The 24,606-nt window shown below is 37.2% G+C and overlaps 1 protein-coding gene across 3 annotated transcripts in view; it reads left to right on the top strand.

The window, feature by feature from the left end:
• PPHLN1 (periphilin 1) overlaps window positions 1-22,110 on the top strand; it is an 82,679-nt gene extending 60,569 nt beyond the window's left edge. For all 3 annotated transcript variants that reach the window (XM_085318531.1, XM_085318529.1, XM_085318530.1), the window contains exon 10: window positions 20,360-22,110. In XM_085318531.1, coding sequence (XP_085174657.1) covers window positions 20,360-20,569 — 210 coding nt within the window. In that variant the 3' untranslated portion in view covers window positions 20,570-22,110. The remainder of the gene's footprint in view (window positions 1-20,359) is intronic.
• The last annotated feature ends 2,496 nt before the right edge of the window (window positions 22,111-24,606 follow it).

Raw genomic sequence — 24,606 nt, 5'->3', positions numbered from 1 at the left:
GGAAGAAATTCCCCCTCACGGTCAGGCGGAACTTCCTGTGCTTCAATTTCTGCCCATTGCCTCCTGTCCTGTCACACGGGACAACTGAAAAGAGTTTGTCCCCATCCCCTTGACACCCTCCCTTCAGGTACTTGTACACATTGATGAGATCCCCCCTCAGTCTTCTCTTCCCCATGCTAAACAGGCCCAGCTCTCACAGCTGTTCCTCACAGAGCAGATGCTCCAGCCCTCGGATCATCCTCGTAGCCCTACACTGGACTCTCTGCAGTAGCTCCATGTCTCTCTTGTAGTGGGGAGCCCAGGACTGGACACAGGACTYGAGATGAGGCCTCCGCAGGGCTGAGTAGAGGGGCAGGATCACCTCCCTCCACCTGCTGGCAACACTCTATCAAGTGCACCCCAGGAGACCATTGGCCTTCCTGGCCACAAGGGCACATTGCTGGCTCATGGTCAACTTGTCATCCACCAGCACTCCCGGGTCCTTCTCTGCAGAGCTGCTCTCCAGCAGATCAGCCCCCAGCCTGTACTAGTACATAGGGAACTATTTAGCTTCTGTTTTTCACCCACTGTGACATGAATTTCACATTAGCTCTGTGAATATTCTCAATGAGGTTTGTTCTTCTGAAAGACTTACTAGAGATAAAATAAGGATCCAATTGACACTTCAAACAGGTATATGACAGGCAAATGGAGAAGAGTGTCATAAAGGAAAGGAGGTTGTGTTTCACAAAATCCTGTGCGATARTGGGAAGGTGGTAACTGAGGGAACATGTAAAAACTCCTGGTAAGTGGTAAATGAAATACAGGGGCGTGAAGGTAAGAAACAGTTGGAACTTGGTGTTTGACACAGAAGGCAATTTCTTTTCCTCCTGCACAAATGGTTCTACTCCAGGCTTTCAGGCCTGGCAGGAAGGTTGCAGTAGGTAATGCTGGAAGAGTATTACACACAGAACCTGTGGGTAGCTGGGGAAAATCTGCTTCAGGGAGAATCAGCAGTTTTGTGTCTTTTCAAGTATGTGTTATAGACTGCTAGGTTGGCCTTAATGTGACAGAATTTTGGTTTTTAGAAGACAGCTTTGCTGCTGCACCTAGTTTAATCCTCTAAATCTAATCCATTTGTAGTATGAGTTGAATGTATCACTGGCTTTTACATGCAAACAAAGGCTCATTTCTGACCAAAGACATCTCTGTGGTAGACTGTGTGTGTCACTTGGTTCTAAATTTTCTATTTCTTTCTATATTTTGTAACTCACACTCTCCTATGCTGGTAGCTGGTATCTGCTTTCTCTTATTTATTTATTTTTTTTTATTTTAAGAAGTTAATTCTAAAGGGGTTMAGAATTAGGAATTTACTTGCATAGATGATCTTAAAAAGAATCTTTTGTTGCATATGTAGCTTATGCATGTGGTTTTTTTGTAATTTAAGATTGTAAAAGCATTAGTTTTTTATCTGGGAGTATAAATGACTAATGCATATCATCATTTATCACCAACCCACAAGAATCGCTTTCCTCTTTTGTTTGACTCCTATTTACGCTGATAATGTGACTTTTTCAATCCTCAGTAATTGTCTGGACATACACTAGTATGGACGTCACAACTTTTAAYGTTCATGAAAGGTGGCAGATAAATGAAGGCCAGGTTCCCCACAGAACGAAAGTTTTGCATTTTTAGTGTGCCCATTTCATCTTTTTACTTTATGACTTGAAAGGTTAAGAGACTCAGTTTGACTTGTAAAATCACAGAAATTAAATGCTGAGAAATGGGTCATGAGAAGCTCAAAAAACATGAACAACATGCTTCTTATAGGGCTGGTTTTGCATTAATTTTCTGAACTACCAAACTTTGAGTATAGCTCTAAATGACACTAATAACCCTTAATAGATGTGTGTGATACGCTTCTCCATAGTTTAGTTGATATACTAGCAATCTTCACTCTCTCCTTCCCTCAAAGAGCTTAAATGTTTGATTTCACCCCAACACTTTTATTATTGTATGTACTTACTTGACCATAATTATTCACCACAAACCTTAGTATTGTATATAACTTTATATATAACTCTCTTAGTATATGCTGCCTAAATAAAAAAAAATCTCTGCACAAGCATTTTAAACACAAAATCAGAATAAATTAGGGTATACTGACACAGACTTTTCAGTGATGATCTACAGTTGGAAAATTGCCCTTTTTTTGCCTTTTTTTTTTTTTTTTTTTTTTTTTTTTTTTTTTTTTTTTTTGCTTTTTCAACTTGGCTTCCTAGGGAAACTAGCTTATGCAATCACAGTGTTGCCCTATCATTTAAATCTATTGTCAGGTTTCAACTAAATTCAATTTAGGCATAACTCAAGGTGATTAGTTCCTACAAGCTTTATGAAAAGAGGCAACAGAAGAAACTGTAAGAGTTTCAATGGAGAAAGACCRCAGTACGATTGCCTCTCGGAGATGTCAGAGAATCCCCTTAAGCAAGTGTTGTAGTTGTTAGAAAAGCTTATACCTTTGCAGACCTCTGCTGCACGTTAGAGTTTGGCAATTTTAGTTTAAGAAATTACRTCTGCTGAACTGTCCTGTGTGCCGGCATAATGCTATTTGTGGAGTCCAGCCATGAACTAGATCAGGAAAATAAAAGTTAAAAGCCTCCAGATGTTTTTTTAACCAATTTTCTGATTCACAATGTGGTTTCATAAATGCTTCTGCTGCCAGAAGCGAGTTCGCATGCTATGTTATGCATCTAGAAGAAATGATGCATCTGCTGTCTCTGAACACTTAGTGTCTTGAAAGCACTGCCTTAGAWACCCAATGTTGGTTAATCTTGGGGCACAAATCTATTGAAAAATGGGCTTTGGTAGTTTTGGCATTTGCACACTAATTGACTGTTCCTTTTTGTTGTAGAGAAGACAAAATTTTAAAAATACTTCTGTTTCACTGCTATCCAAAGCTGCCATGATCGACACACTCTTCTTCCCTTTGGATACCACACTATTTTTCAATTTCCTTAGTGTTGGTTTGGAGAATTTTGGAGAATTTGCTCAGTTAGGAGTGTTCATTTGTTACTAGACACCCTTGTAACAGCTGCTACCAGGTTGCTTGTCGGAGCAGGACTTTGATACAATTGTGCACTGTGCTGGTACCCACCTGTACAAGCCCCTGAAGTTCTTGCATGAATTTCAGCAGTAAAGAGCAGACAAAATAACCAGTATCTTTGGTTGTGAGCCGGCTTGATTTTGTTAACTAAATATTCACTTTTCGTTCAAACAGAAACATCTTTCATATATTTTGTTTGAGTCTTTGCACTTTTAGGAAAATGTACAGAAAAAGATTTTTGAATCTTTTATTTATTTATTGCCTGTGAGCTAATGTGATGATGTCCTGGAAATACACAWTTATAGAGAAATGCCCCTGCACAGGCGCACGACTCTCATTGGCGTAGAGCCGAATGCTCTTTTGAAATGCTCTTCTGTTACCTGTCACAAAGCAGGATGATTGCAGCCAAGACYGTCTGCTACGGTTTACGATACTGTTTCTTTGTTCATTGAGGGAACCTGTAGGCTGGATGCAGCTTCCTTGAACCCTCTTAACTAGATTACTTCGACTGGTAGGCAGTCTCACCCGTAGCTCTCCAAGCAAAGGGATGGAAACTGCACCTTCCCTGGATCCAGGCAGCAACTGGTGTATCCCCTGTTGTTACTGGCCTAACAAAAGGAAAAAAAAGTTTTTTTCACTCAGGTGGAAGCTGAACCAGTGTAGGGAAACGGGTGAATGTCAAGTTAGGAATCTTCCTGACTATGTTTATTATATAAAGAGAGGTAGACTGTGGCAGCAAGGGGAATATGGAAGGAGGACTGGATGCATGTGAGGATCTGGAATGTGGAGGTAAAAGGAGGTAAGAGTTTCTGAGGAAGAGGTGGAGTGGAGCTAAGTCTGGCTGTGAGAAGATGTGACCTCTGAACTGGAGGGTGGAGGAAGTCTGGAAGAGATGAAAGGACTTGTGGTGACAGGAGAGTTAGGGCTGGGAATTGAGAGTGTGGGAAGAATTGAACGAGGGTGGAACTGGACTTACAGTTGACAAAAAGATTCGTGCCAAGATTAGGAACTACAGCCAAGAGGGTGGGGAAAAGAAAGAATAGAGGAACAAGAGGAATATGGGTGGAGATGGGAATTAATTCCACAGGAGAAGCTCTGAAGCCCATGGGCAAATGCAGTGGAGTTGCTCCCTGGCTAAAGGGTGGAGACRCTATATCATGCAAGAAAACTCATTTCTGTTCCTAGTGCCAGAAACAAGTGGGGAGTGGGGAGACACCAGTCCAGTATGGTGTCTTCCCCTCTATGTACCCTTGGGGTGTCTACAGAAAGCTACAATAGTAAGTCAGGAAAGGCAACGTTCCTGCATTGAGTGCCTGAAATCTCTCACTGAAGGATTTGTCAAACATGTCAGTCATTGCTGTTTGTCCTCATGTCTCTGTCTGATTTGGTTCGATTTACTACGGTTTTCAGCAAATAAAAATCAAAATAGTAGGAGTAATTTCTTAATGTAACTATAAGTTTCAAACAGAACTAAATCTATTTACTCAAATGTACATCCAGATATAATTCAAGCATGCCTTGATTAATTTTTAAATACTTATTTTTTTTCCTGAAATTTAGCWCTGAGTAACTCAAGTGAGCGTGGCTCACTTCAGTTTATTTTTTTTCTTACAATGCTATTGTAAGATGTTTTCTTGCAATGAACAATGTTTTCTCTGAAATCGGAAGCAAAGATGAACTCTTTGGGATTCTATTTCCTGTTTCACTCAAGTCAGTTAATTTTTTTTTTTCCTCTCTCTCTCTGAGTTTCTGGTAACAGGATACCTAAATGTTTAACTCTGAGCTTTGCAAAGCTCTCTGACTCACTCTTAATTTGGTTTAGGCTACCATCTTCTTTAGCCATTTATAAATGATACATGCTTTTAATAACACAGTGAAATGTTTCATAATACAKGCAACAAAATTATTGGCCTTATTATTCCTGCAAGCTCCGTATGGATTGAGAATTACATCTGCATTCCAAATGTGATAATTACCTTCTATACACTAGTAAATACACAGTAAAATGGTTGTAGTGTTGAGTCATTACCATACTAATCCAGATGTGATTAGTTTAAAATTACTGATTTATACTTGATTTGATAAGACAGATTTTTTTAATTTGTTCAAACTAATCCATTCTTGGTCTGTGTGTGAATTTTCTACCTTGTTTATCAGCCACTCTTTGGAGAATAATTGGGGGAGGGAAAGAAATCTTCAAATTAAAATGTCAGATTGATTTCGTTGTCTTTCACGATCCCCAAAAGTCATCAGGGAAACACTGTTTTAAGACTATTCCTCTGTATTTTAAACAGAGTGGGCTTTTTACTACCGAGAGAAGCTTATTCCATTTTAATAAATTGGCTCTGGAGCCTTTTTGTCTGTGTAGATGTTACTCAAGTTGTGGTAAGAAGCTAGAGGAATGACTCTGAATAAAAGTGTCTGCAAGGGCTACTCCTTCTTTGCTATATCTAAATTGATTCAAATACATTTTTGTTCATGAAGACACAATTTTTTATATGTATGTATTTTTGACAGATCAGTGAAAATATAAGGTTAACTCCTTGTTTGTTTGAGACCTGCACTATGCTCTAGAAGACTTCCAAGAAAGTAACATCTGGTTTACAGAGCACACTGATTTCTCTCCTTATTCTCTGTACAGACTGGTCTTTTCACTTTTTTGAATCTTGACATTTCTCATAAAAATGATCCTTTCTACTTTTGGAAAAGTAGGATTTGATCACTTATAACCCTTTTGTTAGAAGTGATTTTGGATATTTTTGAAAATCTAGTATCTTTATATGAACATGGTTCATATCTATTTCTTTGAGAATTCTTATGATAGACTTCAATTTTTGTTCAGCCTGTTGCTGTTTGACTAAGTGTTTCTATACAGTGAGACAATTCTTGAAAAATATATCAGCTGAAGGATTTTATTAAGATATGCATAAGTCTGTTAGGGATGAAGTGATGAGCCTGGTTACATCTGTTGTGGATCAAGAAAGGTTTTAAAAGGGGCAAGGTCATAGCGGGTTAACCGAGTCTAAATACTCAAAGTATCTGATGTCAGGTAAGGTTTTGTGTGTATAAGGTTACAAGTTTTCGTTGGTATATTTGCAGTTCATTTCAGTATGGATTGCTCAGCACGTATGGGTAACTTTTAAGCAAGCAGATTTTTACTGGATCTCCTAAAGCTGCTGTATATGTTTTAAATGAGAGTTCTGAAAGAACACCTGTATGTACCTGTATACAGTGGGCAGGGTTTGTTTCTGTTCTTTAAATAACATATCCACTCAGTTATGAAACATACCATGTAGCTTTTAGCTTTTGAAAGCAATGCATGAAATATGAATTCCTAAATTGTTGCAATTTTATAACAAAATAGTACAAACACACTTGAATATTTGAATTGATATGAAATATTTTTTAATAAATTTCTGATTTTTCAGGAAGTTAGGTTATAAAATGAGAGCTTGAGTGAAGGCTTGGAGACGGGGTAAAACTTGGATAAAATAGTAGTGATGGTAGCGGTGAATATAATGAGATGCCATAGTCTTTGGTTATGTATGTGATAGTTAACTATGAAGCCTTTGGAGCTGGAAGAGTGATGTGGTTTTAACTGTAGTGTGGTTTGCTAAGCAATGTAGAACTAAGGAAAAAAAGAGATGAGGTGAACAAACAAAAAAGGTTAATATGAAAAAGAGTTAGAATGAAGCAAGTCAAGGGGTCATATTAAAACTAACTCATAGTTTTGAGATCTGGTTTTATTGCTTTGCAAGCCAGCGAGTGGAAAGCAGTAGTCTTATTTTCTTGATTAAGAGCGTAAGTTACTGGCTTAACCTAAGGAAGGCAACATGCTGTGTGTGTGTGTGAAACAATTCCTGTTATTGTTCCATACAGTCTCTGATATATACTCTTAAATGAGTCCAATGTACTCTTAAATAGARTGAAGTACCCTAGCATGCAAGTCAACCCTCTGTGGACAGCAATCCTTGAAATAGTAAAATGTCTCACCTGATGATTTGGAAATAGAATGTCTGCAATGTTTATAACCTTATTTGATTTTAAAAACAAAAAGCCCACTAGAATTCTGAATGAAATGAGAAAATGTCATTCATAGTCATTGTGKTTTTTTTCTGTTGAATTTGACTTGGTCTATTCTAAATCATTACATTTTTTTCCTCATTTAATTCTGTTTCCAGACAGTGTAGTTCAGCCAGATTTTGACTAGCATGACTTATTTTTATAAAAAAAAAAAAAGTTCTGGAAAGCTGCACAAAGTGAGGAATGCCTTATTTTTCAGGATATGTTTGTACGAATAACCCCTGTCTATTCTGTATCTTTGAGAGCACATGGTAATCCTGTGTGAAGTAAGGTTAAAAGGTAAATGGCATGGTACTGTTTCTTTTGGCTATTGCATTAAAGTGTTTGACCTTTTGAAACCTATTTTTATCTTAGGCAGTAAACTGTTTAGTTCTGCTTATCAAAAGAAACTTCATTGCTCTCTTTCCATGCTGTTCTTATCCAAAACACACTGTATCGCTCCAGCATCAGTGGACTTTATCAGCAAGAGTTATTACTCTGTTCAGATATATAGCTTTAAAAAAGTTTATTTATATTGTAACAGTACATTCTGTTCAATAGATACTTTCATATATAGCTCCATGGTTTCCAGTTTCACTATCTAGTTCTTTATCTTCTGTTGTATTACCTCCTTATTAGTACAGTGAATAATCTAAAATTCCTGCCCCCAAATTTTGCTTTTGAGAACCATAAATATTTAGAAGTGTCCTGATTATAAAAAAAGAAAGATAGAAAAAGTTTTAAATGAGTCAAAGATAGAATAAATGCATATTCACTCCATTTTTTAATTAAATTTTAAGCAGTTTTTCAATGGACTGTATAGGATTATTCAACTGGTAGGAATTCTCCAGCAAAACATTTTGTTTTAAAACAGTTATAAAGAGTTCTTACAGCTTTGGTGAATGCATGTCAGAAATCATCTTTGTGGTGAATAAATATATAAAATGCTATAAAATATTACATAACTGTTAGAAATATCATGGTATTGTTTGGAATTAGTGAGTCCTATTACAGAAGGAGCTGGCAGTATTAACACTTCTTGTTATACTCTGCGTTTTTTACAGATGCTTATTCTTTCCCCTGATTTTAACTGTATGGCTTGACATGTTTTGTTTTTAGTGTCTGCCCCGAAGTGAATTTTTTTAGGATATTCAAATAAGAGAGYTTATCTAAAGATAAGGTTAATGTGGCAAAGTAAGCATGCTTGCAAATATTAACAGTTCTTTTGATTGTTTGAGGATGTCTTCTAATCATCAAGGTGTTGGTGATATTTGGAAATCTTATAAGGTGTTAGTTGAACTAAGGATCAAAATCGTGCTTTTACTTCTCTGTGTGATTTGCTCAAGTTCTACATATTGGAATATTGTCCAAAGACAGAACTTACTGCATCTCTGGAGTGACCACAGTTCAAAAAGCTGATAATGACACTCAACATATCTCTTTGGCCTGCAGGAAGGTTACTGGGTTGCTGGGCAGCAGATAATTTATTTTAATCTATAATTTTTTGACCAATATGTTAATTTACTAGATGCTGTACCATCATTACAAGTAAAAAAAAAAAGCTACTTGTGCCATTAACAGCCTCCCTATTTTACAATAAGAGCAAATAAGATATTTTATGAAATAAATCCAGGAACAGTAAGCCTAGAACTCTAGTATAGCTATCTTGTGCAAATTTTATCTCTTGGTAGAAATATCTGTTATTTGTTGACTTAGTGAATTTCTTGCATCACACTTTTTTCAAAGTTTACGGGTGTCAGGCATCACAGGAAGCTGCTATAAGCTATCTGAAAAATAGAGAGCTAAAGCTAGACAAAACCGCACAAGAAACTGCTTGGTGATGCTAGTCTCTTGTAGAGGTCATAATACTTTTTATAAGGACTGACTGAAACCAGACTCTAAAAGAATCAAAGCTGTTCAGTGGATGCCAGAACCTGAAGACAAGCGAACACTTCAAAAAGTCATGGGTATGTTCACATATCTTGCCAAGTTCATTCCAAATCTGTCCTCTGTCAGTTCACCCCATTAGACAACTTCTKGAAAATGTTCAGTGACACTGAACTGAGCAGTGCAGACATTCCTTTAATGAGTTTGATAGGTAGCAGTTTTTGTGCTGAGATGCTGCAGCATTGCTTAACTATCTTATTAATAAAGGCTTGTAACAAGGAGATAGGAATCCAATAATCTAGGGCTCAGAAGATCTTTTAAAATAAAAAAAAATGCCAGTTTTTCACATGGAAAAATAGTTCACAATGAAAAGATAAATGATTCCCAAGSTTTTTGAACCAGCCAATAACTGTCATTCTTCAATATTTCTTATGAACTATAATTTCTCCTGATCAAATCTCTAATTGGAATGTACTGTGGACACAGTCCACTACTACTTACTAGGTATCTACTAAGTAAATGAAGAACTCCTACTTATGTTCCTTTAGASCACAGTTTGGTAGCTACTGACCTAAGATATATGATTTACTAACTATAAGAGACTGAATCTTTTCTTCTTGTGGCTTTGTCTTTAGAGGGGCATTCTTTTTATTTTACTGTTTTTGGATAGGATTTATACTTGTGAGTTGAAGTGGGAATAAGTAAAATTGTGGGAACAGTTTCAGAAAAAAAAAGTAGTTTGGGTGTTGAATGCAAAAATTACAAAAAGAAGGAATATATATGCAGTAAGAAACTTGATCGTGCAACTCTTCTGATCTCCACAAGGCCATTATGAGATATGGTAGCTTTACATTCTGCTTCTTTGGATATTTCATATTTGACTGAAGATGCCTGCTGTGGTATACAATTGATCCTGTCTGCTTTGTCTAGGTAGCAGTTCAATGAGCAGTCCCAAATGAGCTCAAAGAAACTAAATACCCTAGTAAGGCTGTAGATAAATGGCATCTCTGGATGCTRTCTACAGCTTCTCTCTCACCCCATCGTAGGGAATTCCTCCCTGTAGCCCAACTGATCTCTTAGCACGTAACCAAATCCAAAAAATGGATTTAAAGAGTAGTCTTCCATGGTGCTGGTGTGCAGCTAAAGTGGGGTGATGGTTTCTGGCATGGGGATGGTGGCAGGTGGGAAAGGGGAACAGTCTCTTGAGCAGTCACAGCTGCACATGGAAAAACATATCCATATGCAAGCTAGAGAAAACTTACAGGAGAAGTCTTCAAAATCGTAGTCTTGATTTACATTTTCCTTTATTAAATGTTATATGTGAGATGAGTAGTTAGGTAAATGGTGAGAGTGACTTTTTAGGTATAGGCAGGATCATGACTAGAACATGAAAAAAAAATTAATTATTTAGGCAGTAATAAAACTGATTTGTGAGGCTAATACAATGTGTGAAGTAATTCTAAACTTTCAGAAACCTTGAGGTTTAACCTAAACTAAGTAATAAAATGTTGGTAATCTAAGTAATTGTTTTTCTTGCAGCTGTTGCTTTTTCTTTCTGAAAAAAAAAAATTGTTCGTTGCATGCAGTCTGTATTGTGTGTAGTATTTTCCTTATATTACATATATAATGAAGAAAACCAGCCTGTGGCATGCATATCAAAATCTGCTTTAGCATTCTTTTTAACCCCTACTTTAAAAAGAGAGTGATGAAGTTGCTTTTTAGGCACAGTGACAGTGAGAAACCATACTYGTTAAAGGGCTGCTTCTTAAAATCATAGATCCACTAAATTTGAATTTATAGTAACAGTGCATTTGTCAGTTATTAGGTGTCTTGTAAGATAAGAGCTACTCTTTAACTAGAAAATGAAGATTCTTTTTTCCCCTCTCTTGCTGCTCACTTTTGTGCCACTGAAGAAAATGCGGTCAACACCTGTAGGATAAAATTATCTCTTACCTATTGACAAAAAGAAGCCCTCTTAATGCAGAATGTTACATCTGAGAACATTCTTAGCTGAGGATATTTGTTGAAAGCATCAATCATTTTGTTGAGGGGAAAAACTAAATAATCACAAGTCACTTAGTAAAAACTCATGGACTGTTGGTGATCTTACTGCAACACAGTCCATATGTGTGGATTTTAAATTATTGTACTTTTCTGTATAAAAACATTTGTGTGTGTTTTATGATAAGGAAGAGTGGTTTGTCATGTATTTATTGCCATTAATACACAGCCTGTTCCGATGAAGCTTAAATGAGTATTGCTTTTCTTTAGGATCGGTGGACATGATAACTGAAGATTATTAAAGCATTTCTAACAAGAGAATTAACATAGAGTCTTCTGTAGATAAACTTCACCCTTCCTGTTTTGGATAGAGCAATAAGTTTACTGTGGAACAAATTTAGGAAATAGCTTTCCATCAATTCTGTATTTTATAAATAAATAGTTACAGGGTGCGGTCCTTCCTTTGGCATAAAGCTGATTGTTTCCAGTTTAATCCCGAAATGGTGCATTTCAAGTAGTGGGATTTTTTCAGCATGCCTCAGAGAGAATAGCTTTTAGGATTTTGTTTTAGTTTATGGTTTTATGAAAATGCAGTTTCTGGGCTATAAGGTCATTACAGAGCAGACAGGGAAATGAATAGGTATTTGAAGTGTTGCTCTTTGAGACAATTTTTTTGTCTCAAAATGCTTAATCTATGAAATTTTATGTAATTGGATATTCTTAAACATGAATTGAAAAGGTATTACTGATACGTCCTTAAGAGATTGTCAATATTTCTAGAAAAGTTTAGAAACTGAGGAATTGTAATTGCCTGTATAAATATGGATGGTTTTTCAGCTTTATCATCYGCTTGCACAAGGCACACACTTTCTATGAGAACAGAGCTAGAACTTAGTAAAACAGCAGTATTAGTTTAAGGAACACAAAAGTTAATATATGAAGTAACACTACCCTCATCCAGCACATCTGTTGTAAAGAAGGAAGCCCATGAAATCTAGGCCACACACAAGCTGATCTCCAAGGGCCTGTAGTTGGTGTTAGAATGCTGTTATTATGTGGGCTGGTTGGTTTGGTAAGGAATTATCTCCAGTAAAACCACGTAACATAATAGTCTTCGCTCTCCCACATGGGAGCGACTTCTGCTTTACTGAGCAAGACATTTCTTGAGGTAATAATGTACTTGCTATAGCCAAAATGTAAGATTATGTGAAATGTATTCTGTCATAAACATTTTTGTCCTATGTCAGTTCTTGTTCATTTAAACATTCACTTTAAGTTCCCAACTAAGGTACTGAAGTTCTTTAAATATACTGTTTTCCTGGTAATATATTTTAAGTAAATTTCTTGCTTTTTTTTTTTTTTTTTATTTGAAAACTTGTTTGTAATAATCTCAGGGTGATTAGGAAGTATTTAGAAAGCATAAGATTTCCTAAATAAAATTCTGTTCATAAATAAAATTCTGTCCTGAACTTTCCTAAATATTCTGAATTAATTTTATGGCCAGGAAATACAAGTCATAGTAGTTTAAATATTATCTTGCAGTGTGCTGAATACTTCCTATGTGATAATATACTTTCCCTGTTCATGTTGACTTAAAAGAGAGTTGAGAGTGYTTGATAGTTCATATAAACAGATTGCTAAATAGTGCCATCTCAGTTGACTTTTTCTATTCTTGTTCAGAAGAATATAGCCTCAGCCTGCAGCGCTGTCCTTGTTTTGTAACTAGAGTTGTAAATACTTGGTACAATTATTGAGGACTTGTCTTTTTAATTACTTTTTAGTTTTATTATTTTTGGCTCTGCTCAACCATGACAAACAAAAGCTGCATGTTCCATCTTTATAGCCATCTGTAAGCATTCAGTAAATGCACAAACGAATGTAATTTTGCATTTGAGTRGGGAAGGGAAGGAAAGGTTGAGGAGGGGCTGAGCGGTGACAGTTAGAAAGATTATTGCTAGAAAGATATATGCTCTCCCAGAAATAAAACGCTGCTGGTCAGCTGATGAGAAGCACCTTGGCCCTGTGCAGGGAGCAGCAAGTGGCTCCAACAGAGCTTGGTTTTGAAAAGCCTTAGCTGCCCTCCCAGAGCCATCCTTAGAGGAGCTGTGGCTCCCAGCTCCTGACCTTGATGCATCTCTCGCATGCCACGTGTATGCTGCAGCCTTTAAGGACAAACCRGAGTTCAAATAAGAAGTCATGCTTCTCTTAAAATGGTGGCTGTTACGGCTTCTAACTCATTTAACAGGCATCTAGCAAGTCTTTGCCAGATATTTAAATGCGAAAAGTTTTGTTTTAACCTTTTTGAAAGCTGATTAAATCTATTGAAYGAGGAATTTTGAAATTTCCAGTGGGAAGGGAGGCAGAATTTCATTTAAGTGCAAATAACTTTCATATTTTACACGTCAATGACTAACAAATTCACATGGAATGGTTCATTATTATATAGTAGATTAAATAACTTGTTTTTCTTGATTTGCATTTCAATAAGTGTCTAATTGGCCTATAAACATTGATTAATGGGCGCCAAAATTATGACACAGATTCAGTGCAAAATTGTTAGTGCATATTTAAGAAGGAGGAAAAACAGACTTGTTGATATTTCATAATTAAAAATTGTATACCTCTGTAGTATCCAAGGATTATATTTGTCACACATTAATTTAGCTTTTTRTAACCATGAAAAATAGTTCATCTTGTTTGAAGGCCATTTTTAAATGTCTTGATCATGRGAATTGTCTGCAAGTCATTTAATGCCAGTTCTGAACGTTCCTTCGGAGCTATTTTATACATAAACATAACAATGTAATTATATTCCCCCCGTGGTAATGAAAATTTCTGTTTATACTTTCAGTGGACTATTAGCTTATTGTACTTGAGGAGAGTAAATTTACATTAGCTTAATAAAGTCTAATTTGCACAGTCGAGAAGAACCTAGGATAGTGTGTGTGTGTGTATTTAAGCGTGTATGTACATAAAAGTGATTTGGGGAGAGGTAATAATTCCTTTTAAAAAATGTCTTTGGCAAGTATATCCCTTGAAACTACTTTGATGGGAGAAATACTAGTCTTTGAATGAACAGTAGCTTCCCAATTTGCTAGAACTTGCATTCGCAATTACAATGTGAAATATTACTGCATATGCAATTAGCTTAGAGCTCGGTCTACATTACGAATTTTTTTGGCATAGCTCTGTTAGGAGTATGAGAAAATCATTCCTCATACTGAGTCCACTCATGCTGGGAAAACCTGGTGTAAATGTGGCAGTGTTGAGAGAAGAATACTTTYGTCAGACTTATTTTAGGTCTGCTGGGAAGGAAAGGCTAGTACTTCTGGAGGAAATAAAAAGCTGGCTTATGCCACCCGGGGGCTATACCAACCTAGCTTTCTTGGTTTAGCTGGGGGGACAAAAGCTGTTACCTCTGTCTAGCACAGAGGAGCCTTAAGGCTTCACTGAAGCAAGAGAAGTTTCGGGCAACTTGCTCTTTCATTAGCTTTGTGTCTCCAGGGGTATGATTTGGCTCTCAAACCTGTACTGTATGTAACGCTCTGCAAGTTCAAGCTCTGCATTTGTCAGAAATGATTGTCAGGAGGCATAATGCTTTTYTCCTCCTTGTATGGGGGTTTTGATACCTGTGGGAAATATACCCTTTAGTAATTGAAAAGAATCTTTCTTCTGAAGATAATATACTATATGAGTACTTACATGAATCACAGATACAAGATTTTGGTTGCTGGGCATGTTGGATCTTCTCAATGGTGAGGTAGTATCTAAGATCGTAGGCTCTTTAGCATAATTTCTGAGTCACAGAAATTCTTCCCCCATGTGAACTGAGCTTTGAGGGTCTTTGGCCTTTGGATGAGGAGCTGAGAAACAGGCGTGTCTAAAGATACGCATTGACTCACAAGCACTGATGGTGGGAAATATGTGTGCGTTGCACAGCTGCTCAGAGAKCCTTGAGTTCTTTCCCAGAGTTGTGATAAAGCAGTGCTGGAGGAGGTAAGACAGTGATAGCTAAATCTGGGAAATRTAAGGAATGAAAAGGATATTCAAAAAAAAATGAAGGAAAGTTTGATTAAAAAAAAAGAGCAAGGGATTACAAAAGTGAAATTTCAGGTGAAATCAAAGGCATCAATTTTGCTTCCTAAATCATCACATCCACTCAATGGATGTGGTTGCCATTGTGCCAAGATGTCCCACTTGTGTTCATGGGCAGAAGTACCACTTTTTGCACTGAGCTGAATTTGCCAGCCTCTTGTATAAGATTGCATGAGACTTGCGTACCTGAGTCCATTGATGATTCTTGTTCAAGAGGATGCTTGTGTGCATGCTGAGGGCAGTAAGTTCAAAAAAGTCATGCTCGATCAAACTCATASCTGGAGAAGGCAGTCATGATATTAAGCTTTTATTACTAGCACGTGCATAGGAACAATTCTCCCAGAAATGGAGATGAGGGTTCAGTGGAGTCTTTTCTGTGAGGGAGAGGAGAAATCTGCATCTCCTGTTTCCCGTTTCAGTTGTACCATATACCAGCTGTGGACATGGGGGAGACAGAGGCTAACTGCTAGCCTATTGAGGATGGTCTTCCAGAGGGTCCTTCTGATAGTCAAGGAACTTCTCTTGTTTCCCCCTTCCCCAAAGGCTACTTAGAGCCAAAGCTGTAGTTTTTGCTGTTCTGAATCATCCCAAAGCAGAAAAGCCTTTCTCTGTGGAGAGAAACTGCCATGGGCTGAAATTAGTTTTGTGAATACCTCCTTTCTAGCATCCTTATTTTTCCAGGCCTCATCTCCTTTGTATACTGTGTCTACTCTTGCTGTTAAAATTAAGCTGCTCTTCAGCCAGGAATGCAAGACTTGTGAGACCAAGAAGACAGAGTTTTTGATTCTGCTCTTCTGTGTGCTATAGTCTCTTGTAAGGAAGGAAGTCTTAAATTCTGGTTTCTTCTCTCACTTCTGTTTATGTATGTTACCCAGCAGCTATGTTTTTTAAATATGCAAGCAGTTCCAGAATAAATATGGCAAGGAGTATCAGGCTGTGCTAGGCAGAGAAAGGAAATGATGTAGAGTCTCTGAGTGGATAAGCATGTCACCAAGATATTCCTTAGCTAAGCATGATTTCAACCATACCCAGRGCTCAAACATAGATCAAGCTATGGTGATGGTGTTTTCCACCCRCCATCTGAGCTGTTCAGTATGTATTCTTTGATGTAAACCAAGACCACTCTTAGGTCATTACCACAGAAGGGTTATAGCAGTCTAAAATGTTACCACTCCCTGGCTGCTTACTTCTGTTTTTCCCCATTAGAGTTTAGTGTCCCACAGCTCAGTTGGAATAAGACAATATGGGAGGGAGAGAGGTGAGTAAGGCAGTTCTCAAAAATTCCTTTTTGCCTGGTCAGTTCTAGAGCTTGATCCCTTCCAGCCCATGGGCAGAACAAGTACCTGGGGACTAGGTAGCATTTTTTTTTATTTCTGCAGCTAGAACTTGAAGTAAATGTCTGCTCAGGCTTTACTTGTATTTAAAAAGTTCTAACAGTGCAACTTTGGGGTTAGCTTTCTCAAATATATGAGCAGTGTTAACTAACATGTTCCGTCATCTCATCTTTAGGTCTGTGTCAAGACACAAGCACTTTTACAGAGACTTGCACAGTGGAGTGTTGATCTCAAATGGAGCCTCTAGGCTGCTACTGTATAAAAATAAAAGCTAAAATGCTGTAAAAATAAGGAATGATGTATGTATTTGTGATCCTTAGAACTCAAGGGTGCCAGATTTGCTGACTTTAGAAATCTTTTCAAAGAGAACTTGAGTTCAGCATATGCACATCTTAATAGCTAAATCATCTTTTTTTTTCCCCAGTAGAAAAACTGTTTCTGCTTCTCCTTCGTCTGCTCGTTGAAAGTGCTCCACGTTCTTTCCATTAATGTTTGTGCTGTAGCTTAGGTCAGAGAATAAAAGTATGTTATGGCCTCGGTAAATGATCACCCTATGGCTTTAGATGTTTTTAGGATTACCTGACGTGTATCAGACAGAATAACCATGCTGTTGCTATCGTTCCCTTTCTTGTCCTTCAATCCTGAAATCTTATTTCTTCCTTCCCCACACATGGAATCATTTTCAGTGTTCAGTTCCAGATGTTTACAGATGAGTTTTCCATGGTCTGGGCTAAAAATCAATATATGATGGAATTTTAAGGATATGGATATTTTGAAACTTTGAGCCACAAGTTCTTCCAATATTCTTCTACAACAAAGAGTTGATTTTTAGCAAGTGACTTTACTTGTTCAAAGTCTTCTSTGCTCTTCCTTTTTTCTTCCTCAAACTTCACATTCTCTGCCTATTTCCCAGAAATAGCCGCCGCCTCCTCCTCCTCCTCYGCGGAGAAGATGGATTTTAATATATAAGGCCACCATCTTCTTTTTCAAGAGCTTTGAGTGCTTTTGCAAACTTTGCAAACTGTGAAGCTATTGTGCTGTCTTCTGTGATTGATACATCTGGTCTCTACTCCCTTCTGCAAGGCAGAATAGCTTCCCTGCGAGGGCTGGTTGTGTCATACATTGGCTTCAGAGAGAAACTGGTTTATGAAGTTCCTATTTCCACTCCACTACYGCAGTTGTGCTGATGAGTCCGTTTTTAAAATTGAATCATTAAACTTGCATTAATTGTGGGGGAGGGGAAGGGATTTAAATAGGGATCATTTCAGTGATGTGATTTATGCTGCAGCTATACAAATAGGTTTATCAGCACAGCTGAGGAGGCRGCAATGCAGGAGGAGGGTCAGAATTAGCAGCCAGGGTAGAAAATCAGTTGAGAGAAAATGATTCGCGTATTTGTTGCTACCGGAGCTGGAGCTATTTCCTTTGTTTTCTCTTGCTAGAATTGCCTTCTTGCTCCGCTTCCTGCCTTCTTCCCCCTCTTCCTACTATCTTTGCTGTTGTTTTTTAAGAGGTCTTTTGCCACCAAGTCTTAAACTTCCATCTCTTGCATTTAGTTKGCAGATTATTGTGTCATTAAATGACTTCTGTGACTCCAGACAGGAGGATGATGATGGCTGTCTTAATTCTTCTTTCAGTCTTCTATTGTGAAAGTTTGGGGGGAAAAAAAAGAAAGTTGCCTGGATTAGGTTAATATTTACATGTGAGGATCAAAGGATTATATCCGTGTCAGTTCTCTGTGGCTTGTTGAGATAAATAGCAAATAATACTATTTGCCGTGAGTTTGAAAAGCAATTAGAAGTAGAGTACTTCCTTCAGTTGTACCTTTTGGGTGCCTTCCAGTGCAAAAGAGAGAGCGGTGTGTCTGTGATCTCCGTTAGGGTCAGTCCTTCCCACGTGTCAGTGTTACAGAGACTGTCAGTCACCAGGTTAGTTTACCTATGTAAGATCATTCACATGTCCTCAGTCTGAACACTTCARGATGATAAAATAGGACAAATAGACATGCAATGAGAAAAAGTAAATTTTTGAACTATTTCACCCAAAACATAATGGCTTTAGGGGTGGAAAGAAAACTTTCAAAAATCATTCTAGGAAGGTGATAACAAGCATGCTGCAAGTACTTGAAAGGCAGGAGGTATCCAAAGCCAAATACCATCTGTCTGTCGTATGGCTAATCAGATACAGGATTTTTTCCTGAACTTTTACCTTGGAAAGGATCTGAAAAAAATGGAAACAAAATTTTCTGTTTGAAGTTCTCTTAGCAAGTACCATATTTCACTAGGTGTGAAAAATGAACTCTTGAGAGCCTGCATTCCTTATTATTTTACTGCTGAAAAACTAAATCTACAAAGCAGAAAAGGAACACAATATCAGGAAAAAATACACACACACACACACACGCGTGCGCACGCACTGTCTTCTCTTGTAGGATGTTTTGTTCAACTTTGTTTTGACTTGCTCTCTTCTTTTTGACTTCTTAATCTCTCTTGAAAATTAGTTCCTCCCAAAAGGCTTTCTTTTATTTGTCAGCTAGTGTTTGAAAAATGAGTCTTGTTTTAAACTGTTATAAGATGTTTGATGTCAAACATTTCACAACAATCATCATTAAAGGTATTAATTAATGCATTTCTGAGCATAGTTTCATTAGTGTGCAGAATGCTTTTTTTCTTTTTCCTTTTTTTTCCCCCTATTTTACTGACATGAATATTCTTGAGCTCCTGTGGACTTGTCCTTGTGAATACAATAGATCTTTTTTCCCAACAAGGAATTGATTATGTATGATTRTATTATTTGCGTTCATAATTTACATAAATGTGGGAGGACAATGTTGTGTAAAAAACAACAAGTTATAGCACAAGCACACTTTCAGCATTAAAAGATATGATTATCAAAGCGTGATTACTTTGAGAAATATCAAAATTTTACATTGTTTTCTTCTCTCCTAAAGAAGGTACAGAGAAATAAAACTGATTTATCATCATTCAGAAGTCCAGTGTATTTTCTAAAAGGAAATTGAGCAAAGGGATGTGAAAATGAAGTGCATTTGGCAGTGGAAGAATTTCTGACGCATTCTTGTTTTGGTGGGGGTTTGAATTAATAAACTTAGMTGGAATCTGAAATAAATAAATAAATAAATAAGAAAGAAAGGAGTTAGTCCACTGACTTGTTTTGAAAACCTCTGAAGATAATAGTCGGACATTTGTTTGAAAAACAGCTGTAGTGATATGAGAAGTTACTGCTCAACAGTTGTACATAGCTGGTTTGCAAACTCTTCATATGATGTAGTACAGGATCAGATGAGTTCACATAAACCACTGCCAATAATTATTTAATGAAGATACATTCCTTAGTGATTGAATTACCAATATAGTCAAACTAATTAAAGTTATATTTGTCAAGGACTTATATGAGGAAGAGCTGGTCAACAAACAAATTTGGTGAAACTATTTGAATGTACTTGTTTTTAAAGTATTATGGAAGATTACCAGCTAAGTTATCATTACCTCAAATAAAGATAGAGATTACCAGGCATTCCATGGTTAAATTTGTTTTACGTATATTTGCATTCAAAATCTACTTCAGTATTTGTGCTTTACCCTAACATTATTTACTAAATATTGCTGCAAGAGGAAGTCACTCTTTAATGTCTTTTTTGGATATTTCTTCCCATGACAATTATTTCTTGTATCCAGCTAGTTTTGAACTAGTTATATTTCTATTAAAGCAAGCCAGAAGAGGGGAAAAGGACAAATATGGCTTACAGTAGAAACTCATTTTTAATCCAATATTCGTTATTTGGTTTTGGCCCTGTAGTAGCTCTTCGACTTGATGAGGACTGTTGGTATGCTAATATAAAGAGTCTTGCATTTAATCATCTCAAATGTGTTCCTTCTAGATCTACAGACAAGACTGTGAAACCTTTGGCATGGTAGTGAAGATGCTAATTGATAAAGATCCTTCATTAGAGAAGTCCATTCAGTTTGCCCTCAGACAGAATTTACATGAAATAGGTGAGCGATGCATTGAAGAACTCAAACATTTTATTACCCAGTATGATGCTGCCAATCAAGACTTGTCAGAATCCTTCAAAGAGGGCCCATATTAAGGACAAAAATACACTTTAGATCATCTGTAGTGTGTACACCGTAATATAAGAATATGCTTTTTGCGGGGGAAGAAGAGTTCTTGTTGGAGATCCGAACCCAAGGCCTATGCTCCTCGTTGTAGCTAAGACAGCTATATCTTGTTCATTGTGGTCTTCACAATTGTATTCTTTCTACCTGTACTTGTTGACATTTATTCCTTTGAAAAGGATATTCTCTTCAATAATGCTGTAAAGTGACAAACTATTTTTGGAACTTTTACAAAGTTACCTAGGAAAAAAACGTTCAGTCTGATGTATGTACATTTACATTTTAATGTGTAGAAGTGTAACTACAAGCACTGTATTTTTTATTAAAATAACAAGAAATAGCTCTTCATTTGTCATCTTACTCAGAAATATGTCCTGTTTTCATAATACTATAGGAAGACTTGCAAGATTGTTCACAACTATGACTTACATTATTTATTATACTTTAATTTTAAATCTCAGATTCAGTCTGTAAAATGACACTAGAGGTTATGCCTCTTGCCTCTGACTGCCAGAGCCACTTTCCCTGCTTGATGCAAGAAGTGATGATTTTTTTTCTTCTAATTGCAGGTTCAGCAAATGCCTTTTAAATTTTGGTATTTTCTGTATTATGAGTCATCACAAGTAAGCAGTATTATGTAGCATGAGTTCCATTTTTTTGTTAATATTTGCAACTAAATAYTTCCTTTTTTATTTTTTGACCACATCTTATCTAGCATAACTGCAGGCAGCCTCTGAAGAGGGGAAGGTCTATTCTCCCTCTCCCTTGCATTCTCCCTCTCTCCCCTTCTCCTTTTTTAYGACTTTTCATGGCTTAGTTTTAACAGTTGTAGGGCTGCATCCTTACAATCCCTAGTGCTGGCATTAAGAAGGGGTAGGAATTTGGGGCGTCAAGGTGAGTGGGACAGTGGCAATGAGCAGGACTGTCTCTTTCTCTCAYAAGTCCAAGTTGCCCCAAATTCATTGGCATTTCAAACCTAGRTAATCGTGTAATGTCTGGATTCACTTCTGACCTGACAGGGTTACTTTTAGTTGGGKACAAAAATGGTTGAGGAGAGTCAAGAGAGTGCTAGTGCTGCACGATTGGTTTTCGGAGATGAAATATATCTAGGAYTCATTGGTGATATTCTGGCTATTGCATTACGTACAGATTTACTTTTGTGGTAAGATACTATTTTTTAYGAACATTTTAGGAATGAGAGAATTTGAATCATAACCATGAAGAGGTAAGTATAAGCATAATTGGTTTTGTACATTTGTATTTAAAGATGTGAAACTCTGTATGTAAGGACTAAAGACTAAAGCTCACCAATTCCAAAATGCACAGTATTTTGAAGTGGAAGAAGTCAGTGAGTTCAGTCCCTTATCGAGTAGCTTTTCAAACTTCATCAGAATGATTTGCAGAAAGGTAAATACAATGGCAATGATTTTGCATCCACAAGGTACTCCATGTGTCGCAGCACCTTACACATGCTCGTGTTCATCTGGTATATTAAAGAATATATTGCATCAGATTCATGAGTTGCCTGATCAGTTTTTATGTCAGCAGGGTGTGGTTTTGCACTTGGTGTTTGTTGGTTTCTACGAGTTCACGTTGCTCAGAGGGGATGACCTGCGACTTACCTTGTTGGCAATGGGGATTGTGTGGGCTGCACACTGAGTGGGAATCTGCTCGCTGAGCCTACCCAAAAACTAATTTGGGGTGGGAGAGAGGGAGAGAGAGGCAACSTGCTGTGGTGCAGTAGCTAGACCTGATCTGCCCTTTTGGCAGCAACAGGGCTTGCTCAAGATCAGTCATTAAGCAAATCTTCTCTAAGAAATGAAACTAAAGCGCTTCAGTGCCTGCCTGCAGAATGGGGAGACTTCRGGTTGTTGATGTTTTTGACTCGTTTAGAAACATCGGGGTTTGTATTTTGGGTTAGAAGTGCTAAGGAAAAAATACTGAAATCAYGTTTAATATTTTTGATTTAAAATTCCATTGACTGTACATTGTGTTAAGAGTCTTCTTTGTTATCACAGTGAAATTTAATCAGACTTCTAAAAGTATTTGATTTTCAAGTCTGATTTTCTAAACAGACAGACCTAAGCTTACAGTGTTTTTTTTTGTTTTTTGTTTTTTTTTTCTTTTTTTTCAGATTAGCTAATAGGTCAGTAAGATCATTCAGAAGTTTCTGTTAGGTAGTTCTTAGTTTAATCTGATTTTTTTAATTGATTAAATTTTACTAATAAACTAAGGAGATTTTTTTTCCTAGATGCTATTTCTATGAAAGGCTTAACATGATGTTCTCATTCATGAGTGACAGGTTACTGTTTTTCCCTGTTTAATACTTGTCATTATGTTAAATGTTCATGCTTAACCCTTTGTGATGTATATTTTATGTTGATATAAGTATTATGCCAGTCACTTAACTTAAAAGCAAGAAACATGTTTTTTATTCTTGCTTCCTGTAGAAACATGCCCACACTTTGGATTTGATTTCATGTCAGTGCAAAAAATTGTCCGTGGTCTTATGGATAGCCTTGATGGGGCTCCTAAAATGGGYAGGAACAGTAGGAGGAACTAGCTACTGTGCTGGTGAAGACCCAAGGAGTAATTTACTTCATTACATTAACAGCTCTTGAAAACAAAACTTACAAACTTACTTCCCRTGCTCATGAATGCACAGGTAGCTTTTAAAAGAACGAAAGGGGAAGATGAAATGGAAGGGAGCATGGAAATGCTCCTGCATCTGCTGATGCTGGAGCCTGCACAGACTATAGCTTTGGGGGATTCTGAATGAATCTATTAAATCTCAGTGGGTGACTTGTATCACTATAGCTATAAAGGTAGCTGGCAGCATATATCTACAAGGGACTGGTCCTTCTGTTTTKGGGGCTGCCTTTCTTTTTTGATGAGGGTAATATATGGCCCTAACATCTCAGGTGCTATGGTGAAAGTATAAGCTCCACTTGGAATAGGTACTACTTCTTGTGATAAACARTATTTACAGTTTGGTTGCCATATCTGCCCCTTGTGCAGGTAGCAGACACTATATCCCATATCATTGCCTTTATATTTCAGAATAAAGAATGGATTAGAAGCATTTTCCAAAAGAACTGATCAACAATAATAACGTAGGAGAAATGTTTTACATCAAGCTGAAAAAATTTTTTCGTGTGGTCATCTTAAGGCATATAATTTTTGATGCTGATTGATAGTAAAGCTGGAAAGTAAAAAGTTCTGTATTTCTAGTCTTTCGTTGACGTGACTTTTTTTCTTAGCAATCTATTCCTCAGCAAAACAAAACTTTCTAAATGTTTTCTGGTGTTAATTATTTGTGTTCCAGTCACCTAACATACATAAGTAAGGGAGAGTGACTTGTAGTAGAGGTATCTAAACTAAAAGAGCTGCTCATCCAGTGGAAGAAAAGGAAGTTAGAGCAGTACTTCCCCAGGCAGCACACTGTGCAGCTCTACCTTCCTTGACTAAGGCTAGCTCTTAAGGAGAGAAAATAATTTGGAATAGTTCAAACTCTTGCCTCTGGCTGGAAAGAAGAGCTGCTGCTTTCCCGGAGAGCAGCCTAATACACTGTAGGTTTGTTACTCCTTGCTGACCCTCCTGACTCTCACAAGAATGTGCATCAAAATTAGTTTCGGAGTAAAACTGAGCATAATAGAAGGCCTCTATCCACTCCCAAAACTTCCAGCAGAACCATAATATAGAAACAGGTGCGTGTGTCAAGGGAAGTGTCATTARTTACAGCACTCATTTTGAAGTAGCTGGAGCCTTTGCATGACCAGAGTTTGGAGTTCCCCAGCACTGACTGATGCCTTTAGTCCTAACTCATCCTTGKTTTGCTATAAGGGCCTGGGAAGAGTATCTTTCCATTCAAGTTTATTTTGGGAAGTTAGACRGAGGTAATGTGAAAGGTAACTTGCCGAACATAGCTTGTAATTGACACTCTTTAGATGGTATAAGAGCTGAAGAAATATCAGTGTAAATCTTTCAACACGGGACAGTTACTTGTTCC

Source organism: Rhea americana, unplaced genomic scaffold (assembly GCF_003343005.1).
Source record: "Rhea americana isolate MKP2758 unplaced genomic scaffold, rheAme1 scaffold_54, whole genome shotgun sequence".
NCBI lineage: Eukaryota > Metazoa > Chordata > Aves > Rheiformes > Rheidae > Rhea > Rhea americana.
The sequence above is the reverse complement of the archived record's forward strand: the minus strand, read 5'-3'. Positions and strand labels throughout refer to the sequence as shown.